The sequence below is a fragment of the Neoarius graeffei genome, chromosome 28 (assembly GCF_027579695.1).
Source record: "Neoarius graeffei isolate fNeoGra1 chromosome 28, fNeoGra1.pri, whole genome shotgun sequence".
Taxonomy (NCBI): Eukaryota; Metazoa; Chordata; class Actinopteri; order Siluriformes; family Ariidae; genus Neoarius; species Neoarius graeffei.
Window position 1 is genome coordinate 33356152 of NC_083596.1, and position 18300 is coordinate 33374451.

Genomic DNA, 18300 nt, shown 5'->3' on the forward strand with positions numbered 1-18300 from the left:
ATCACTTGGATGTCGCTATGAGGCCTGTCACTCATGGATATTTGTGAAATGGTGACAATGAGCTCACTGTATAGCATCACCAGATTTTATAGACTGAATTTTGCTCCTCCAGCTTGTGCCATAGCAGGGACCTGTTTATGGTCCCAAGCTGAGGAATATACTATTGGTACTTGTCAAGGAAATGCAAATGTATCACTCCACTAGTTCTGACGGAAACCACCCTGGAGGTCCACCGCTCAGTCCTGGAACGCTGGTTGCATACATGACCTTCCAAACTATGTTAGTGTAAAGAAGTTGTTTTATTTTTTTCTTCCCCAGAATCGAAGAAGAGGGATGGGATAAATACATTATTCCTTCCAAGACTGAGCCTGAGAAATACAAAGTCAGCCGCACCTTCAGTTTCATCAAAAGTCGAATGTACAGTACACGCAGCAAGAAGGTATACGTGCTTATTGTTCTCTTAAAGCCGAATGAACTATTTTAGTCCAGCTATGCAAGTATCCAAACAGGTGACAGCTGAATATAGGCCAAGCAGCCATCCCCAAAACAAACACACAGTCCCAAGTCCCAGCTTTTCACTTTAATCATTAACCCCTCCTGTTCCTGCCTAACAATTTTATGAACACAGTTTCCCCATACCCTTTCATGGCTGTTTCTATTTCATAGCCATAAGATATAAAGAGTTGAGCACATGGAAAGCATGGACAATTCTGCCCATGGCTGTGGACTGTTAATCCTGTAATGGCTTTTTCTTGGTGCTCAAAGGGAAAAGCGAAGGAGAAGGAAGTGAAAGAAAAACAGGGCAATGGACATCAATTTGCAGCAGGTCCTGTTCTAGGGACTTCGGTTTGTGAGGTGTGTGACAAACATGTTACTGGGAAGGAAACTCTACACTGCACCAGTGAGTGAGATTGTAACTGTTTTTTTTTTTTTTTGTCTTTTAACAATCAGTCATGTTGTATTATGTGATGCAGTTTGAGCTGATAGTTGCCAATACTGCTAGTTGTATATCCTGAAGTCTTAAATTAGCATTTATTTATTGTTAGTTTGAGGTACTGTTGAATTTATCTAAAAATATAAAGCATTGCTCTAGGTCCTTAATGAATATTATGACTGAATGAATGCATTTGTATCAATCAAGTACAACTAATTATTAATTCATGTAAAATCTCAATATAATACATCATCCTTCTGAATGCAACCATATTTGCATTTTGTATGATGATTTGTGTTTTGGTTTGTCTGTGTCTTCCTAGACTGTGCTGTGAGCGTCCATAAGGGTTGTAAAGATTCTGCAGCCCAGTGCCTCAAGGTGTGTGCGTGTGTCCATGATGATGGGAATGATGCAATAAATGTTGCTGGTCTTTTGATAATTAAAGAGGATGTAAGATTAAGCACAATTTACCTGCAGTAATACGTGCAGTTAGGTGCGCGTGTCTGTGTGTGTTTGGTACATATTGAGGACCGAAATACATTTTTTACCAACAGAGTTGGGACAGTTTTGGGAAGTGAGGATATTTTGGCTGGTCCTCACTTCTTCAAAGGGCTGTTTGAGGTTAGTGGTGATGGTTAGGTTTAGGGTAAGGTGCTAGGGAATGCATTATGTCAATGAGCGTCCCCACAAAGATAGAAGTACAACCTCAGATAGTCCAGGTTTAATGGTTAAGCTCAAAGTAGTAACCTATTTGCCCATTAGACATGATTGCAGGGGGTCTGTGTGTGCATCTTATGTTCTACACTTACTTTATAGTGTAGGGTTGATGTCTCTATTTTCTTGTACAGAAAGTGCATGACAAATATGCAGTTTCTATGAAGAAGGCCAGAGCAGCCACCCTCCCTCAAAGTGAGTCAATCATCTGCACTACACAAATGTGGAATGAGGTTACTGAGAATTTGTAGCATGCTTATGGAAACAGATTCAGGTGACTTTTTTTTCATCTACCACTCTGTTATACGTAGACTTTGTGCTGCGTGAAAGCATTCCATCTTCTCAGATATCCACTTCAGCCTCCCTCCCTGTGATGACTCCACGAGATAGGAGAGACACAACAACTCTGCCATGCCCTCTATCCAGGAGTGCCCCTCTAGTTCCAGAGTGGTGAGAAAATATTCTCTTTTTTTCATGATCACTCATCAAAAAACAAAAAAAAAATTCTGCATTAAAGAATAAAAGAAAGCGTGTGTGTGTGATTTGTGGCCAGGCTTGCAGAGAGCCCAGAGGGAGACAATGACTCTCAAGGCCAGTCAGAGGAGCTCCTGCACACCATGGAATCTTCTACTTCCACTGACTCCTCACTCATTGAAGGTAAACAAAGTGATCTTCATTCCAGTGACAGTGATGCAATTCAAACCTTTGAATATCTTGTACGCATGCTATACATTTAATCTTACAGAAAAAAGTTTGCAATTGTTAACATTAATATAATCAATTCCAATATCCACCATTATACAACCCCAATTTTGAAAAAGTTGGGACGCTGTGTAAAATGTAAATAAAAACAGAATGTGGTGATTTTGCAAATCATGGAAACCTTGTATTTCATTGAAAATAGTACAAAGATAATATTTCAAATGTAAAAACTGAGAAATGTTATTGTTTTTTGAAAAATACATGCTCATTTTGAATTTGATACAAGCAAAATATTTCAAAAAAGTTAGGACAGGGGCATGTTTACCACTGTGTTGCATCATCTGTACTTTTAACAACACTCTAAACGTTTGGGAACTGAGGAGACCATTTGCTGTAGTTTTGAAAGTAAAATATTGCCTCATTCTTGCCTGATATATCCAGTTTCAGTTGCTCAACTGTTCGAGGTCTCCTTTCTCATAATGCTCCTTTGTGCTTCATAATGCACCAAATGTTTTCAATGGGAGACAGGTCTGGACTGCAGGCAAGTCATTTTACCACCTGGACTCTTACTATGGAGCCATGCAATTGTAATACATGCAGAATGTGCTTTGGCATTGTCTTGGTGAAATAAGCAAGGTCTTCCCTGAAAAAGATGTAATCTGGATGGCAGCATGTTGCTCCAAATCCTGTATATATCATTCAGTATTAATGATGCCTTTCCAGGTGTGCAAGCTACCCATGCCATGTGCACTAATGCACCCCCATACCATCACAGATGCTGGCTTTTGAACTGTGCACTGATAGGCTCTCTCCTCTTTAGCCCGGAGGATGTGGTGACCATGATTTCCGTTTCCGGTTGAGAGTACGCCGTGTGCGTTTTGGCTGCTGCTTCTCACCGGAGCTTTTAATTTTTCTTTTTTTTCCCTTTTGTTTTTCTTTTTTGTTTGTGTAGTTTGATGTTTGTTTTTTGTTTGAATGTTTTGTCTGCCAGTTGTGGCGTTGCTCTGGACCCAGTTTTGGCATCCGTTTCCTTCAGGCCTTGGTGCACCATGGGTGATGCCTGTGCTCCTTGCTATGGACTGCAATGAGCTCATTGCTCTTTTCAACATCGGGGTTGTCCAGTGCTCTGTCCGGTGGTGCTTTTGTGCTTGGTGCGGTGCTCCAAGCGATGTTGCCTGATGGCGTTGCGTTGGCTGTGCAGGTGATTTGGGACATACCAGCGCCTTGTGTGGCAGTGCTTCTGTGCTCGCTTTGTGGATTCATGGCGCAGTGTTCTGAACGATGTTGCTCGGTGGCATCGCGGCGACTGTGCAGGCGGTGTGGAGTTTACCTTCGTGCGCCTGGTGGGACTGTGGTAGCTACGCCATTGGAATTACGTCCTGACCCTCTCTTGGTGGACTCTCTTTTTTTTTTTTCTCTCCTTAATTGTAAAGCGACCTTGGGTGTGAGAAAGGCGCTATATACTGATTATTATTATTATTATTTATTGTTATGATTTCCAACAAGAATATAAAATTTTGATCTGTCAGACCACAGGGCAGTTTTTAACTTCACGTCAGTCCATCGTAAATGAGTTTGGGCCCAGAGAATGCGATGATGTTTCTGGATATTGTGTATATATGGTTTTAACTTGTACTTGTGGACGCAGTGACGAACTGTGCTCATAGATGATGGTTTTCAGAAGTGTTCCTGAGCCCATGCAGTGGTTTCCACTACAGAATCGTGTCTGTTTTTAATGCAGTGTCGCCTTCAGTGATCACAGGATTGAAGATGACAGCTGTCCAGCGTTGGTTTTCAGCCTTGTTCCTTGTGTAGAGCGCTTTCTCTGGATTCTCTGAATTTTTTAAATGATATTAGGTACTGTAGATGATATGATCCCAAATTCTTTGCAATTTTACATTGAGGAATGTTGCTCTTAAGTTGTTGTACTGTTTGCCCTTGCAGTCTTTCACAGAGTGGTGAACCCCTCCCCGTCTTTACTTCCGAGAGACTCTGCTTCTCTGCGATGCTCTTTTTATACCCATCATGTTACTGAACTGTTGCTAATTAGCCAAATTAGTTTTTTTTTGTTGTCCATGTGCCAACTTTTTTTGAAACGTTACTGGCACTAAATTCAAAATAAGCATATATTTTTCTAAAAACAATACAATTTCTCAGTTTCAACATCTGATATGTTGCCTTTGTACTGTTTTCAATGAAATAGAGGGTTTCCATGATTTGAAAATTATAGCATTCTGTTTTCACTTACATTTTACACAGCACCCCAACTTTTTTGGAAACAGGGTTGTATTTAGTAAATGTAGTGTTTACAATTTCCACCTCCTTTGTATTCATTCTATGTGTTTGATTTCTTTTCTTTGTTTTCCAATTTGTATTCATGATATTTACTACTTTATTTTTACCATGTTTGTGTGTGAATTAGTTAATCTATCTATCCGTTGGTCTTCCTGTAGACACAGTGGATGCTCCTCTACAGAACAATTTTGGGACGGATGCTCTGTATTTAGAGGCTGAGTCATGGAGTCTTGCGGTGGAGCCTCAGTTCTGCCAGAAGCAGAAAAAACATACAATCAAGAGACAGGATGTCATCTACGGTAAGCAAAAGGAAACAGCTTGAGTAATTGTGTCTGATGAGAAATAAGACTTTGAAGTACTGAAGTGACTGATGAACAAACTCATTAAACAGAACATCTGAATGCCATTCTGATGCTCTACTGTACTTTTGTTTGAATTTTCTGGATTTGTGACTTACTTCCTGTTTTGATGGATGGTTCCACATGGATACCTGAAAGATGTGCATTTCCCAAACAGTTTGCTCACTGTATTTTTCAGTGGATAATCTCACTGAGATACTGTAGATTTGGACCCAAGAGCTGAAGCTGGAATCATAAAGATTGTCCTGTGTTCATCCCAGGACTCTTATTCACAATATGCTCATACTGAATATTCTTTCAATGCCATTAATACTGTGGACCTTTTAGGTATACAGCTATAGAATAATAAAGGATTATAAACCCACTATCCGATGTCACTCCAAAGACACTCTCTTTTGAGCCTATTTCATCCTGAGGAAGATTTGTTCCTCATGTCTTCTCAGGGAGTTATGTTGCAGCTGATGCCTCTTTCTTGCTCATGAGGATCTAACTGTACATCCAGATTTTTGTGAAGCTGCTTTGTTTAATTTCTGTTGTTAAAAGTGCTTAACAAATAAAAATTGAATATGCATGGTTTGGTTATGTACACTACAAGGAGTGCCTATTTTTCAAAATACAAGAACTTGTGAATTTATTTTTAAAAAAAAGTACTACTTTGTTCATTGTAGTTCTACAAATCCCAATGAAAAGAATGTAAATAATTAATTACTGCTGTGTGTATGCTGGTTTAGAGCTAATGCATACGGAGCTACACCACTTGCAAACGCTGACAATCATGGCGGAGGTGTTTAGACGAGGCATGCGGGAGGAGGTGGGCTTGGATGCAGAGGCTATTGGTCGGATATTCCCATGCTTGGACGAGCTTCTTGTTCTGCACAGGGACTTCCTTTCTGCCATGACAGAGCGCCGAAATAACTCCACGCAGCCTGATAATGATAAGAACTACCTCATTCATCATGTGGGTGATATCCTCCTGCAACAGGTGGGCAACATTTTTACAGAAAATATAGCTAAATTGTTTTCAAAAATGTTGGTTTATTGGTTGATGTAAAATTTTAAATGTGGGTCTGGTATAAGTTAACAAAATGGAATTTTATTGTCGAGTATTTTGTCCAGTGTTCCCTGTGAAACCCCAGGTATGAAAATTGTCATTTAAATTAGTTTTTCATCTCATCTCATTATCTCTAGCCGCTTTATCCTGTTCTACAGGGTCGCAGGCAAGCTGGAGCCTATCCCAGCTGACTACGGGCGAAAGGCGGGGTACACCCTGGACAAGCCGCCAGGTCATCACAGGGCTGACACATAGACACAGACAACCATTCACACTCACACCTACGGTCAATTTAGAGTCACCAATTAGCCTAACCTGCATGTCTTTGGACTGTGGGGGGAAACCGGAGCACCCGGAGGAAACCCATGCAGACACGGGGAGAACATGCAAACTCCACACAGAAAGGCCCTTGCCAGCCACGGGGCTCGAACCCAGACCTTCTTGCTGTGAGGCGACAGCGCTAACCACTACACCACCGTGCCGCCCTAGTTTTTCATTATAAATAAAATAATAAGAATAAAATTAACTAATCACATGGGCTGTAGTCATCAAATCAAATCAAATCAAGTTTATTTGTACAGCGCTTTTAACAATAAACATTGTCGCAAAGCAGCTTTACAGAATTTGAACGACTTAAAACATGAGCTAATTTTATCCCTAATCTATCCCCAATGAGCAAGCCTGTGGCGACGGTGGCAAGGAAAAACTCCCTCAGACGACATGAGGAAGAAACCTCGAGAGGAACCAGACTCAAAAGGGAACCCATCCTCATTTGGGCAACAACAGACAGCCTGACTATAATATTAACAGTTTTAACAGGTATAACCCTCAACTGTCCTCATGGGGCCGTCCTTCACAGGAGTGGGGCGATAAAACTCCGACCAGACACAGGGCACCAGGATGGATCAAGCAGGTCCGAGGGGCAGAAGAGGCCAGCATCTCAATCCCAGGATCACATGTAACTCAGAGGGACAGATGGGGGGGGGAAAGAAAACATGTTGTTAGGTATGCCCTAAAAATGACAAGTATAAAATGTGTGTGGTAGGCTCGCAGAGACGAGAGTCTTTACATCAGGCATGACGCACAATGGCATGTTAATATGGTAAAAAATATATCATGACCTGCTCTGGCTGGATGCTTGATTGGGTGATGGGAGCACACTCCTCAGCAATGATGAGATGCAGATGGGACCCTTAGGCCTGGCCAAGACAATTCAGTTACATTTCACCGGGTCTGGGACATGCGACAGAATGTCTGACGGCCGATTCCCTGCAGGCTACGATAGCCAGTCGAGGTCCCCACCGTCTCCACCAAAAGATTTCCTGTTGACTCCATGTAACTCAGAGGGACAGATTTGGGGTGGGGGGGGGAGAGAAAGAAAACACAGGTGGTTAGGTATGCCCAATGTCACCTGAATAAGTAGGAACAGTATACATATTGCACCGAGTACAAGCAGGGACTCCGGCAACTAGTCATCTTGCTATCCAGCATGCAGTTGTGCTGCTATAGAAAAGTATGTCATTATTTTGCATAACTTTGTGTGTGTGTGTGTGTAGTTCTCTCAGGAGAATGCTGAGAAAATGAAGCGGGTCTACGGGGAGTTCTGCAGCCGCCACAATGAAGCAGTCAGCTTCTTCAAGGAGCTTCAGCAGCAGAACAAAAGATTTCAACTCTTTATTAAAGTGAGTATGTTCCTATGTGAGTGATACTTCATAAGAAAGTGGGTTTGATTTTGTTCTCATTCTAATCTCTCCTCATTTGTACTTGTAGCATGATCAGCACTATACAGTTTAATCCTTCCTGTTCTCTTTACAGCAACAGAGCAGCAATTCACTGGTAAAGAGACGAGAGATCCCAGAATGCATTTTGTTAGTGACGCAGCGAATTACAAAGTATCCAGTGCTTCTAGAGAGGATACTGCAGTACACAGAAGGTAGCTCTTTGTGCAAACACCCTGTCTAACATTACCATGTAATCTGTGTTGCGATTTGACATGTTACCACAATACAAAAATCAGTTGCTACATATTAAAGTGCATTGTGTATAGTCCATAGGGCAGTGTACCATTTTATACATAAGACACTCTGTATTAGTTTTAGCATCAGTATGCTTTATTTTCTCCTTCTGTCTGTCTTTCTCAGAGGGTACGCAGGAGCATGCTGATATCTCCGGTGCTCTATCTCTGGTGCGTGAGTTGATTTCAGCAGTGGATGTGCGAGTGAGCGAGCGGGAGCAAAGTCAATGGCTGAGTGAAGTGCTTGGCCGCATGGAAAGCAAAAGCTTAGCCAGACTGAAGAGTGGCACTGCCTTTCGTAAGCACGACATGACCAATGGCCGAACGCTGCTTCACCATGGCCCGTTGCTTTGGAAGACCGCTACTGGAAGACTCAAAGGTCAGATAAGTGAAAGAATGCAGTAAACATGTACATACAAAGTGTGATGTACAGTACTGTGCAAAAGTCTTCAGCACCCTATTTTTTTCATACAAACTTTGTTCGAGATTTCTATTTTATGACTTCTACATTATCGAGTCAGTACAAAAACATTTTAGAGTTCCAAATGTTAATTTTCCAGCACAAAATTAAATGTTACAGAAAAAAAATTGTATCTGAGCAGCATATTCCATAAGAGACCATTTTTCAGATTAAAAAAAGAAAACACAATGAAGGCTACTGGGTTTTGCTGTAAAATTAAGAAGCAAGTGTGACAGTGTCCAGAAGAACTGGGGCTGGTTCTGCAAGATGCTCAGTAAAACCTACAGCTCATTTCCTTCTAAAACTGCACTAATTGTACCTGAGACAATTTTTTATTTTTATTTTTTTTAAAGCAAAGGGGCGTCTCACACCAAGTATTGACTTTGTTTCATTTATTATGGATTAGTACTGTTTATTTTATTTTTTAAAATGTTGAACCACTTCATTTCATTACTTTTAAAGCCATTTTTGGTCTACAGCATTTCTTTACATGCGCCTAGGACTTTTGCCCAGTACTGTGTGATATATATATATATATATATATATATATATATATATATATATATATATATATATATATATGTATGTATGTATGTATGTATGTGTGTATATATGTACGTGTGTATGTATGTGCTCCCTACCATCCACATTCTCAGACTGTACTCTAGCAGACTGGGTGCTCTACATCCAGTCATCAGCACTTTACTGACTGAACCTTCTCCAGAATCTCACACATTGCTTAGTTCCAAATCTTACTTTTCCATCCATGCAACAAAGATGAAACTGCAATTTTTGTCCTTTCCAGTTTACTAGATATCAGCTACAGGCCCCATATAACCTGAAACAAAATATAACATTAACATAAAAACAAGTTAATGCTTTGCTTTATAATTAATCTCTATGTACAGTGGTTAATTTTGCTTTAAAGGAGCATTAGCCAGGATTAGCCAAAATTGGTCAAGATTAGGTCTTGAGCCGTTAAGTAGCATTCAACATTGAATGATTTTTTTTTTTTTGAGCCTGGCCTTGATCCTGCCCATGTACACAAAGCACTGCAGTCAAAACCTGTCTTGTAGATTCAACTACAGTTAGCATTAGAAAGGATTGCCTTGATATTACCTTCACGTGCATACAACCATTCTACTGTTTGAAAGCCAAGTTATATTTCTGTAAAAGTGAAATTTGTCTCACACTGATTTATGAGTGATCCATATCTGTTTGCCTCATTATGTAACACCGTCCATTCAGACAAATTCACATTTCAAAGATTTATACAGATTGTGTTTATATGCTTGTCTAGTAGTAACACAGCTAATTCTCCATCCAGCTTCATCCCCTTCACCAGTAATAAATTATGCTTGCAAAAGTACTGCCTAAATTTATTGTTTTTATTGGGGAGTGTCTATAAAATGACTGAGAAGAGGCCCATGTTGAGAGAGGTAACATGAAATAAACTATAATCTGCAATGGTCCACCTATAAGTTGTGCAAGCAAGTAGCTAGAAAGTGTACGCAATGTTTAAAAACACTGGGCCTCATTTACCACTCCTGTTTACGAAGTTGTGTGTAAATGTTTGCATAAGCCAAACTGAACTAACAATTATTTTGCCGTATTTACTGTTTCACAAATGGATATTTTCTTCACACGCGTACACACACACATTTGTAAGAATGCCAATCTCCCATAAAGTGCAAAGCACATTCCCAACACAACTTATTAGCATTTAGTGACCCTCACAAAACTCCACAGAAGGTACAGTTTGATGGAAACACAAAATGACAACTAAAGTGTCTAAAGGAATGTCTTGGAGGTAGAAGTTGCAGTTATTTTGACTCTCATCTATGGCTATAAAATGTTATTTACTGTAGCAGAACAGCAGCACTTAAAATGGCTAAAATCTAGGGATGAATTACAAGCCATTTGCACTGGCTTATGGAGAAAGTTGAAGTTATAAATATATCTGTTTGTATCCATCTTGATCACTTGAATGTTGAATGTCACTGAAGATCGCTCAACTCATGTGTTTGTCTTTTTATGCCATGTGTTTATGCTTATTCAGATGTGCTAGCCCTCCTGCTGACTGATCTGCTGGTATTACTCCAGGAGAAGGATCAAAAATACATCTTTGCTGCGGTTGTATGTCTTTATTGCATTACTATTCAGGCATGCAGTGCAAAGGATTTAGAATGACGTAATAAATGTATGTGTAAATTACAATAATTGAGTTGAATTAGTGCACTTGGGGTGTTTTTTTTTTTTATTTTTATTTTTTAAAAACATGTTCAGTTTTTAGTCACTCAGATGAAAGAAAAAAAAAACATCAGTTGTAGGAAACAGTCCAAACGTTAAAGTAACACAGTTTAGACTAGGGGTTCTGCCTGTAGGTCTTTTTAACTTGTTCTTATCCTCTCAGGACCAGAAATGTCCGGTGATCTCCCTGCAAAAGTTGATAGTGAGGGAGGTGGCTAATGAGGAGAGAGGCATGTTCCTAATCAGTGCCTCCTCCAGTGGCCCCGAGATGTACGAGGTGCACGCAGCAACTAAAGATGAGCGCAACACCTGGATGAGGCTTATCCGAGAAGCAGTGGTGATGTGGGTATAGGTTATTGTGGGTGTGTTTGTTTGTTTGTTTGGGTAAAGCATCAAGCTAGTGTAATAGTTTAATAGTTTTGGTCCAGATTTACAGTGGTGCTTGAAAGTTTGTGAACCCTTTAGAATTTTCTATATTTCTGCATAAATGACCTAAAACAACATCAGATTTTCACAAAAGTCCTAAAAGTAGATCAAGAGAACCCAGTTAAACAAATGAAACAAAAATACTAGGTCATTTATTTATTGAGGAAAATGATCCAATATTACATATCTATGAGTGGCAAAAGTATGTGAACATTTGCTTTCAGTATCTGGTGTGACCCCCTTGTGCAGCAATAACTGCAACTAAATGTTTCCAGTAACTGTTGATCAGTCCAGCACACTGGCTTGGAGGAATTTTAGCCCATTCCTCCATACAGAACAGCTTCAACTCTGGGATGTCGGTGGGTTTCCTCACATGAACTGCTTGCTTCAGGTCCTTCCACAACATTTCGATTGGATTAAGGTCAGGACTTTGACTTGGCCATTCCAAAACATTAACTTTATTCTTTTTTAACCATTCTTTGATAGAACGACTTGTGTGCTTAGGGTCGTTGTCTTGCTGCATGACCCACCTTCTCTTGACATTCAGTTCATGGACAGATGTCCTGACATTTTCCTTTAGAATTTGCTGGTATAATTCAGAATTCATTGTTCCATCAAGGATGGCAAGCCGTCCTGGCCCAGATGCAGCAAAACAGGCCCAAACCATGATACTACCACCACCATGTTTCACAGATGAGATAAGGTTCTTATGCTGGAATGCAGTGTTTTCCTTTCTCCAAACATAATGCTTCTCATTTAAAGCAAAAAGTTCTATTTTGGTCTCATCCGTCCACAAAACATTTTTCCAATAGCCTTCTTGCTTGTTCACGTGATCTTTAGCGAACTGCAGACGAGTAGCAATGTTCTTTTTGGAGAGCAATGGCTTTCTCCTTGCAACCCTGCCATGCACACCATTGTTGTTCTCCTGATGGTGGATTCATGAACATTAACATTAGCCAATGTGAGAGAGGCCTTCAGTTGCTTAGAAGTTACCCTGGGGTCCTTGGTGACCTCGCCGACTATTACACGCCTTGCTCTTGGAGTGATCTTTGTTGGTCAACCACTCCTGGGTCTTGAGTTTCCTCCATTTGTATATAATCTGTCTGAATGTGGATTGGTGGAGTCCAAACTCTTTAGAGATGGTTTTGTAACCTTTTCCAGCCTGATGAGAATCAATAACACTTTTTCTGCGGTCCTCAGAAATCTCCTTTGTTCATACCATGATACACTTCTACAAACATTTGTTGTAAAGATCAGACTTTAATAGATCCCTGTTCTTTAAATAAAACAGGGTGCCCACTCACATCTGATCGTCATCCCATTGATTGAAAACACCTGACTCTAATTTCACCTTCAAATTAACTGCTAATCCTAGAGTTTCACATACTTTTGCCACTCACAGATATGTAATATTGGCTCATTTTCCTCAATAAATAAATGACCAAGTATAATATTTTTGTCTCATTTGTTTAACTGGGTTCTCTTTTTCTACTTTTAGGACTTGTGTGAAAATCTGATGTTTTAGATCATATTTATGCAGAAATATACAAAATTCTAATGGGTTCACAAACTTTCAAGCACCACTGTAGCACTATATGTAGTCTGACATACTTTCCTCTATTTCTAGTTGCCATGAGAAGGAGGAGGACACAGCAAGTGAGTCAGAAGAAGAGCGGAGAGCAGCAGAGGCCAAGAACCAGAAAATTCAGAAGCTACAAGGTGATGCACTAAATAAAACTGACAGATGTGGTGTCAGTTTTGGGCCCTTAAAATGGACTCATTGTCCCAAAAATGTTTGAGAGTTCTTTCCTTGATATGTTTGTGAATCATTTAACATGCCGACTTGCCTTTGGCATACTCATTAGCTCAGCTAGAGGAGGTGGCCGGAAGCTATTTCTAAAATTTCACTTAATCTCCATGTTGTCTGGCAGAGTCTCTCTGCAGTCATGACCAGCTGATCTGCTCCAGTCTGGAGGAGAAGCTCCACATCTATGCTGAGCTCACAGCCATGGTGGGCCACAGAAATATCAGCCCAGAACTAAAGCTGCTGGTGCACCCTGACACAGAAGAGCTCCCTAATGCTGCTGTTCTGCTCAGTGCTGCACTTAAAGAAGGTGAGATACTCCCATTCACGCTCTAGTGCATTCTCGGGTGCAAAATATTCTAACACCAGCTGTATAAATTGTCTAGAACTAAAATAAAATTCTATTCACTTGCTTTGGAATTTATTTTTCTGATGCAGTTTAATCCATATCTGAATAATATTCACACTGTATCAGTGAGACAGTCACATAAATTCTCCAATCATGTTAAACTTATAAAATAGCACTTGAATCCAGCTCAACCTATTGTTTTGTAAATATCACCTCACACAAGTGCTATCTCACAAGTCCATAGCTGTGTCTAAGGGCCGAATACCAACATGTGAATTTCACTATTATCTCCTCACTACATACACACAACTCAATTTTAATTCAGCTATTACAGATCTAAAAAAAATGCATTATCTTCTTGACTGCTTTCAATAAAAAGTTTTCTCTTTAGACTGTGTAGTGTAGAATAATATCATATTGTTTGGGAAATGCAATTATTGCATGCAGTTAAATATCTGATGAATTGAATTTTGAGGTTAAATTTGGGGGTGTGACAATCCTGAACTGGAATCTCATTCTGTGGCTTCCAGACTTGACCCTTCCTTACCTTTGCCAGCTAAGATATATGAAACAGAAAGGCTGAAGGCTTTCTTTTTTCTCCTGTTTGTTTTTTTTCCAGTGGAGAGTCTAAAAGAAGCACTGTCATTTCACTGCAACTCCCCTTCCCATCCAGGCCCTTTGCCTGCACCTGAGGAACAGAACCCTTCTGACTCCACCACTCAGCTAGAGGTACCGCTTCCTGCTCCAACTCCTCCTACAGTGCTTGCTGAAGAAGAACCCCAAGCAGTGGATGCTGTAAGGAGTGAGGAAGAGGAGTTGAGGGGAGAAGACAGCTTCGAGCTCAAGCTTCGGAGTCAAAACAGTGCAACTGACAATCATAATATGCACCTTAAGGTAAAAATATGCAGTTCACACACCATATGAACTCAGTGGTCAAATAAAGTGCCATGCAAAGCTTCATGTAACTCTGCTGTTATAGAGTGACCTCACAGTTAATTATTTCAAGAGAAAATAAAGACACTAGCCAGACATTAATAAATAGAGGATATTACATGGTTGCACGAAGATGTGAAGTTTATCTTTGAGTGGTGAGCGAAACAAACAAGTGAAAATATTTTCAGCACGAGAAGATAAACTTCATATCTTTCAGCCATCGTGTAATGTTCTTTATATTATATGGACGCGTCCACAAATAAAATACGCAAGTTAATCAAAAAAATTGTAATTTTGAACCGATTCACCATTTTGACGATGCGCATCAGCAGGGAAAACACTGGGAGTGACATCATCAGAGTGAAAGATCAGAAATTGTTATACATACAGACCACTTTTTCCATGGAATAAAAACATTGTATGCCATTCCTTTCTAGTGAGTTTATTGATGGCATGCAATATTATCATATCACTTATCCTACACATCACTGTACCCAATGAAGAATGAGCATTGACAAGATGTGACATCACACGTTGGAGACGTAAAACTTCTGCATTGGCGAGCGACAGTGACAATTTGTAGACAAACATGGCCGCCAGGTTTGCTTCATTAAAAACAGAAGATTTTGAGAGAATTTTGGCTGCCAGGTAGTTCTGTTGTGTGTAGCTGTCGATGTTGATTTTAAAAGTAACTAAGTAAATTACACAGGGAAAATAATAATAGTAGTAGTAGTAATAATAATAATATTTGGCTTAACTGCGCTAGTATTGGCCTTCGCTAGCACACCGGCTGGAAGGTAACTGGACTGCTGCGCTAATAGCACAGAATCACAGGTAAACTAGTGTTGGTCTTCGCTAACGCTACACCAGCTTGAAAGTAAATGGACTGCTGCACGAACAGCACAGAGTTGCTGGTCAACTAGCATTTGGCCTTCGCTAATGCTACTGTTACACTGCCTGGAAGGTATCTGGACTGCTGTGGTAACAGTACCAAGTCGCGGGACAGCTAGCGTTGGCCTTTGCTAATGCTACTGCTACACTGTCTGGAAGGTAACTGGACTGCCGCATTAACAGCAATGAGTCACGTATCAGCTGGCATTGGCTTTCGCTAATGCTACTGCTACACCAGCTGGAAGGTAACTGGACTGCTGTGTTAACAGCACCGAGTTGTGGGTAAGCTAGTGTTGGCCTTCACTAACGCTACTGTTACACTGACTGGAAGGTAACTGGACTGCCACGCAAACAGCACCAAGTCGCGGGTAAGCTAGCGTTGGCCTTCTTATGCCGGCTGGAAGGTAGCTGGACTGCCATGCTAACAGCACCAAGTCATGTGTAAGCTAGTGTTGGCTTTCGCTGACGCTACTGTTACGCTGGCTGGAAGTAGAGCTGGACGATAAATCGATTTTATCGATTAATTCGAATTTACAGTTAAGGATGATGTGTTTTTATGAAAATCGTTTTTCTCTCAGTTTTAACTTCTGCCACCAACGCTCCCCTCTGCGCATGAGCAGAACGGATCGGGCACTGACACAATAGCCCTCCTCCCGCGCATTTGCCATAGACGCACACAAACAACATGGCAGCGATTGAGGGGAAAGCCACAACTTTATTCCAACGAATTTATTCCAACACCTTAAACAAAAGCATGCAGCGGAGTGGGAGAAGTGCTGCTCCCAGTGGAATAAAAACAGACACAGCATGAGCACACCATCCAAAGTAAAGCAAGCAGCCATCCCGGACACATTTTCAAACTGTGTGCCTGATGATAAGAATGGGGCGCGGTGGGAGGCAATCACAGATGCTATCGCGATGTTATCTCATCTATAAGCTTGTTTTTTGGCTTGTTTTTGGTTGCACTTTAACCCCAAAGGGGAAATTTAAGTGAAAACACAATAAAGGTAAAACTTGTTTTGAACCATTTCTTTGTCATCTGTAGTTTGATTTTTAGTAGGGGGGAAAAATTGATTAGAAAATCGGATTTTTTGTGAAAAAATCGAAGATTTTTTTTAGGCCATATTGCCCAGCTCTAGCTGGAAGGTAGCTGGACTGCCACGCTAACAGCACAGAGTCGCAGGTAAGCTAGCGTTGGCCTTCGCTAACGCTACTGCTACACTGACTGGAAGGTAACTGGACTGCTGCACTAACAGCACAGAGTTGTGGGTAAGCTAGCGTTGGCCTTTGAGAATGCTGATATGAAGAGTGTGTATGTATTATACTAATAATATTGGTTGGCTTTTTTTCGTGGTCTGTCAGATGTATTCCATTCAGCTAGCATGACACTGAACTCATCTTCAACTTGTTCAACATCATGCTAGCTGAATGAAATATATCTGATAGACCACTCAAGACCAGCCAATATTATTTTAATAAGTCACTCAGATCCGCAGTGCATTTCATATGAAAAATGAGTTTTTCAACACGAGAAGATAAACTTCATATCTTCAAGACAACTTGTGATTTTCTTTTCATTATACACAAGCAAAAATTCACATTCACAAGCAAAAATTACCCAATTTTATTAAAACAATTCAATGATTTTCTCATGAGTGACTGAGATTTATGTCATGGTTTTGGTTCTCCATGTCCCGGATGTAGCTCATATGAAAAATATGAGTGGCGAGTTTCCCAGTAAAACATTCATGTCCAGTTTTCATTAGTATGGTAAACAACAGATGAAATGTGAAAAGTAACAGATTAGGCCGGGGGTCATGGGGGCCGCCATGTGGGTCCAGGGCAATGCCCTGGTGGGGGGACCAGGGGAGCTTCGCCCTCCTGGCCGAAAACGAATTTTGCAATTTCTAACAGCCAATCGTTAGCTCTCCATGGCAATAAAATAGCAATAACTTTTAAAATGTAAACTGGGCAGGGTTCTCCAGTTCTCAGAAATAAGAGGGGGAGGAACCCCAGTGGGGGGCCAGAAGCTAACGGACTTTGGGCTTTTTTTGACAGTGAAACTGGCCAATAAATGGATAGGAAATGCTAAATCACTGTTAAAATCATTTTACAAAAAATTAACACATTCTTACTGTACATATCTTTGTTAATGTGAGACTCATTTGATATTTCAGTTGAGACTGATGCGCCTGTTGCGCATCCCTGAATTATATTTTTTTCTGTGTGTGAAAAATAAATGAACTTCCATGCATAAACAAAATACCCAATTACAATAAATGCATACATTTTTTACAATACACATAATGTTAATTGGGTGAAACCACTCCAATCCATGCACGAGCTGGTGCACATGCCCGAGACTGGCACTACAAAGCCACCCCAGCCTCCGTAGTTCAGGTCCTTTGATCCAGGAACCCAGAAGTCCTGCAGTAAATAACCACAGTGAAGCAATGGGAAAATGCAGCTCTCGCCTACACAATCGCAGATATGTAAAATAAAAGACCTGAACTTAACTAGTGTGTGTGTGTGTGTGTGTGTGCGCGCGTGTGTGCGCGCGCTGTTGTATGATTACTGTAACTGTGTATGGTCAGAAAAGACGATAGATAAGCGTAACCGTTGCACAATAACATTACAAACACCCGTAAAGTTATTCAGCCGCTGGCTAGTTGCAGCTTGTAGCTTCCAACGTTACTATGTGTCAGTATAGATAGTTTTCACATGACGTCACAAAGTCGGGGATTCCCTAGTGGCGGGCCATCAAGCTTACCGTACGGGTCACTGAGCACACATTGTAACACGCGAGTACAAAGTCTTCAAAAGAACCCAAGCAGGCTATTTAAAGCTAGCAATGGTGCACACCTGTTGTATTCACGGCTTTCGTAATAGGTCAGATGATGACGTCAAGCAGAGCTTTTATGGAATTCCCACTGTACGGGAGCACGAAGGCGAGCAAACAAAGAAACTCAGCATACAAAGGAGAAATCTATGGCTTGCAAGAATCAACCGCAAGGATTATCAGCCTTCCAAACACAGCAAAGTCTGCTCCAATCATTTTATAAGTAGTAAGTTGTTTAAATAAACAATCAATTGTGTTTAAGTTTGTTTTTGGAAACCA

At 40.6% G+C, this 18300-nt stretch overlaps 1 protein-coding gene across 4 annotated transcripts in view; it reads left to right on the plus strand.

Moving 5' to 3' along the window:
• The window catches only part of arhgef28a (Rho guanine nucleotide exchange factor (GEF) 28a), a 269023-nt gene that overhangs the window by 217854 nt on the left and 32869 nt on the right, over positions 1–18300 (plus strand). For 3 of the 4 annotated variants that reach the window (XM_060913034.1, XM_060913039.1, XM_060913036.1), the window contains 16 exons: positions 319–439; positions 766–901; positions 1257–1312; positions 1783–1843; positions 1960–2098; positions 2202–2305; positions 4804–4944; positions 5736–5986; positions 7612–7737; positions 7871–7988; positions 8197–8448; positions 10589–10665; positions 10943–11121; positions 12833–12924; positions 13137–13319; positions 13978–14252. In XM_060913034.1, coding sequence (XP_060769017.1) covers positions 319–439; positions 766–901; positions 1257–1312; positions 1783–1843; positions 1960–2098; positions 2202–2305; positions 4804–4944; positions 5736–5986; positions 7612–7737; positions 7871–7988; positions 8197–8448; positions 10589–10665; positions 10943–11121; positions 12833–12924; positions 13137–13319; positions 13978–14252 — 2311 coding nt within the window. The remainder of the gene's footprint in view (positions 1–318; positions 440–765; positions 902–1256; positions 1313–1782; positions 1844–1959; positions 2099–2201; positions 2306–4803; positions 4945–5735; positions 5987–7611; positions 7738–7870; positions 7989–8196; positions 8449–10588; positions 10666–10942; positions 11122–12832; positions 12925–13136; positions 13320–13977; positions 14253–18300) is intronic. The other variant, XM_060913035.1, reaches the window with a different exon arrangement.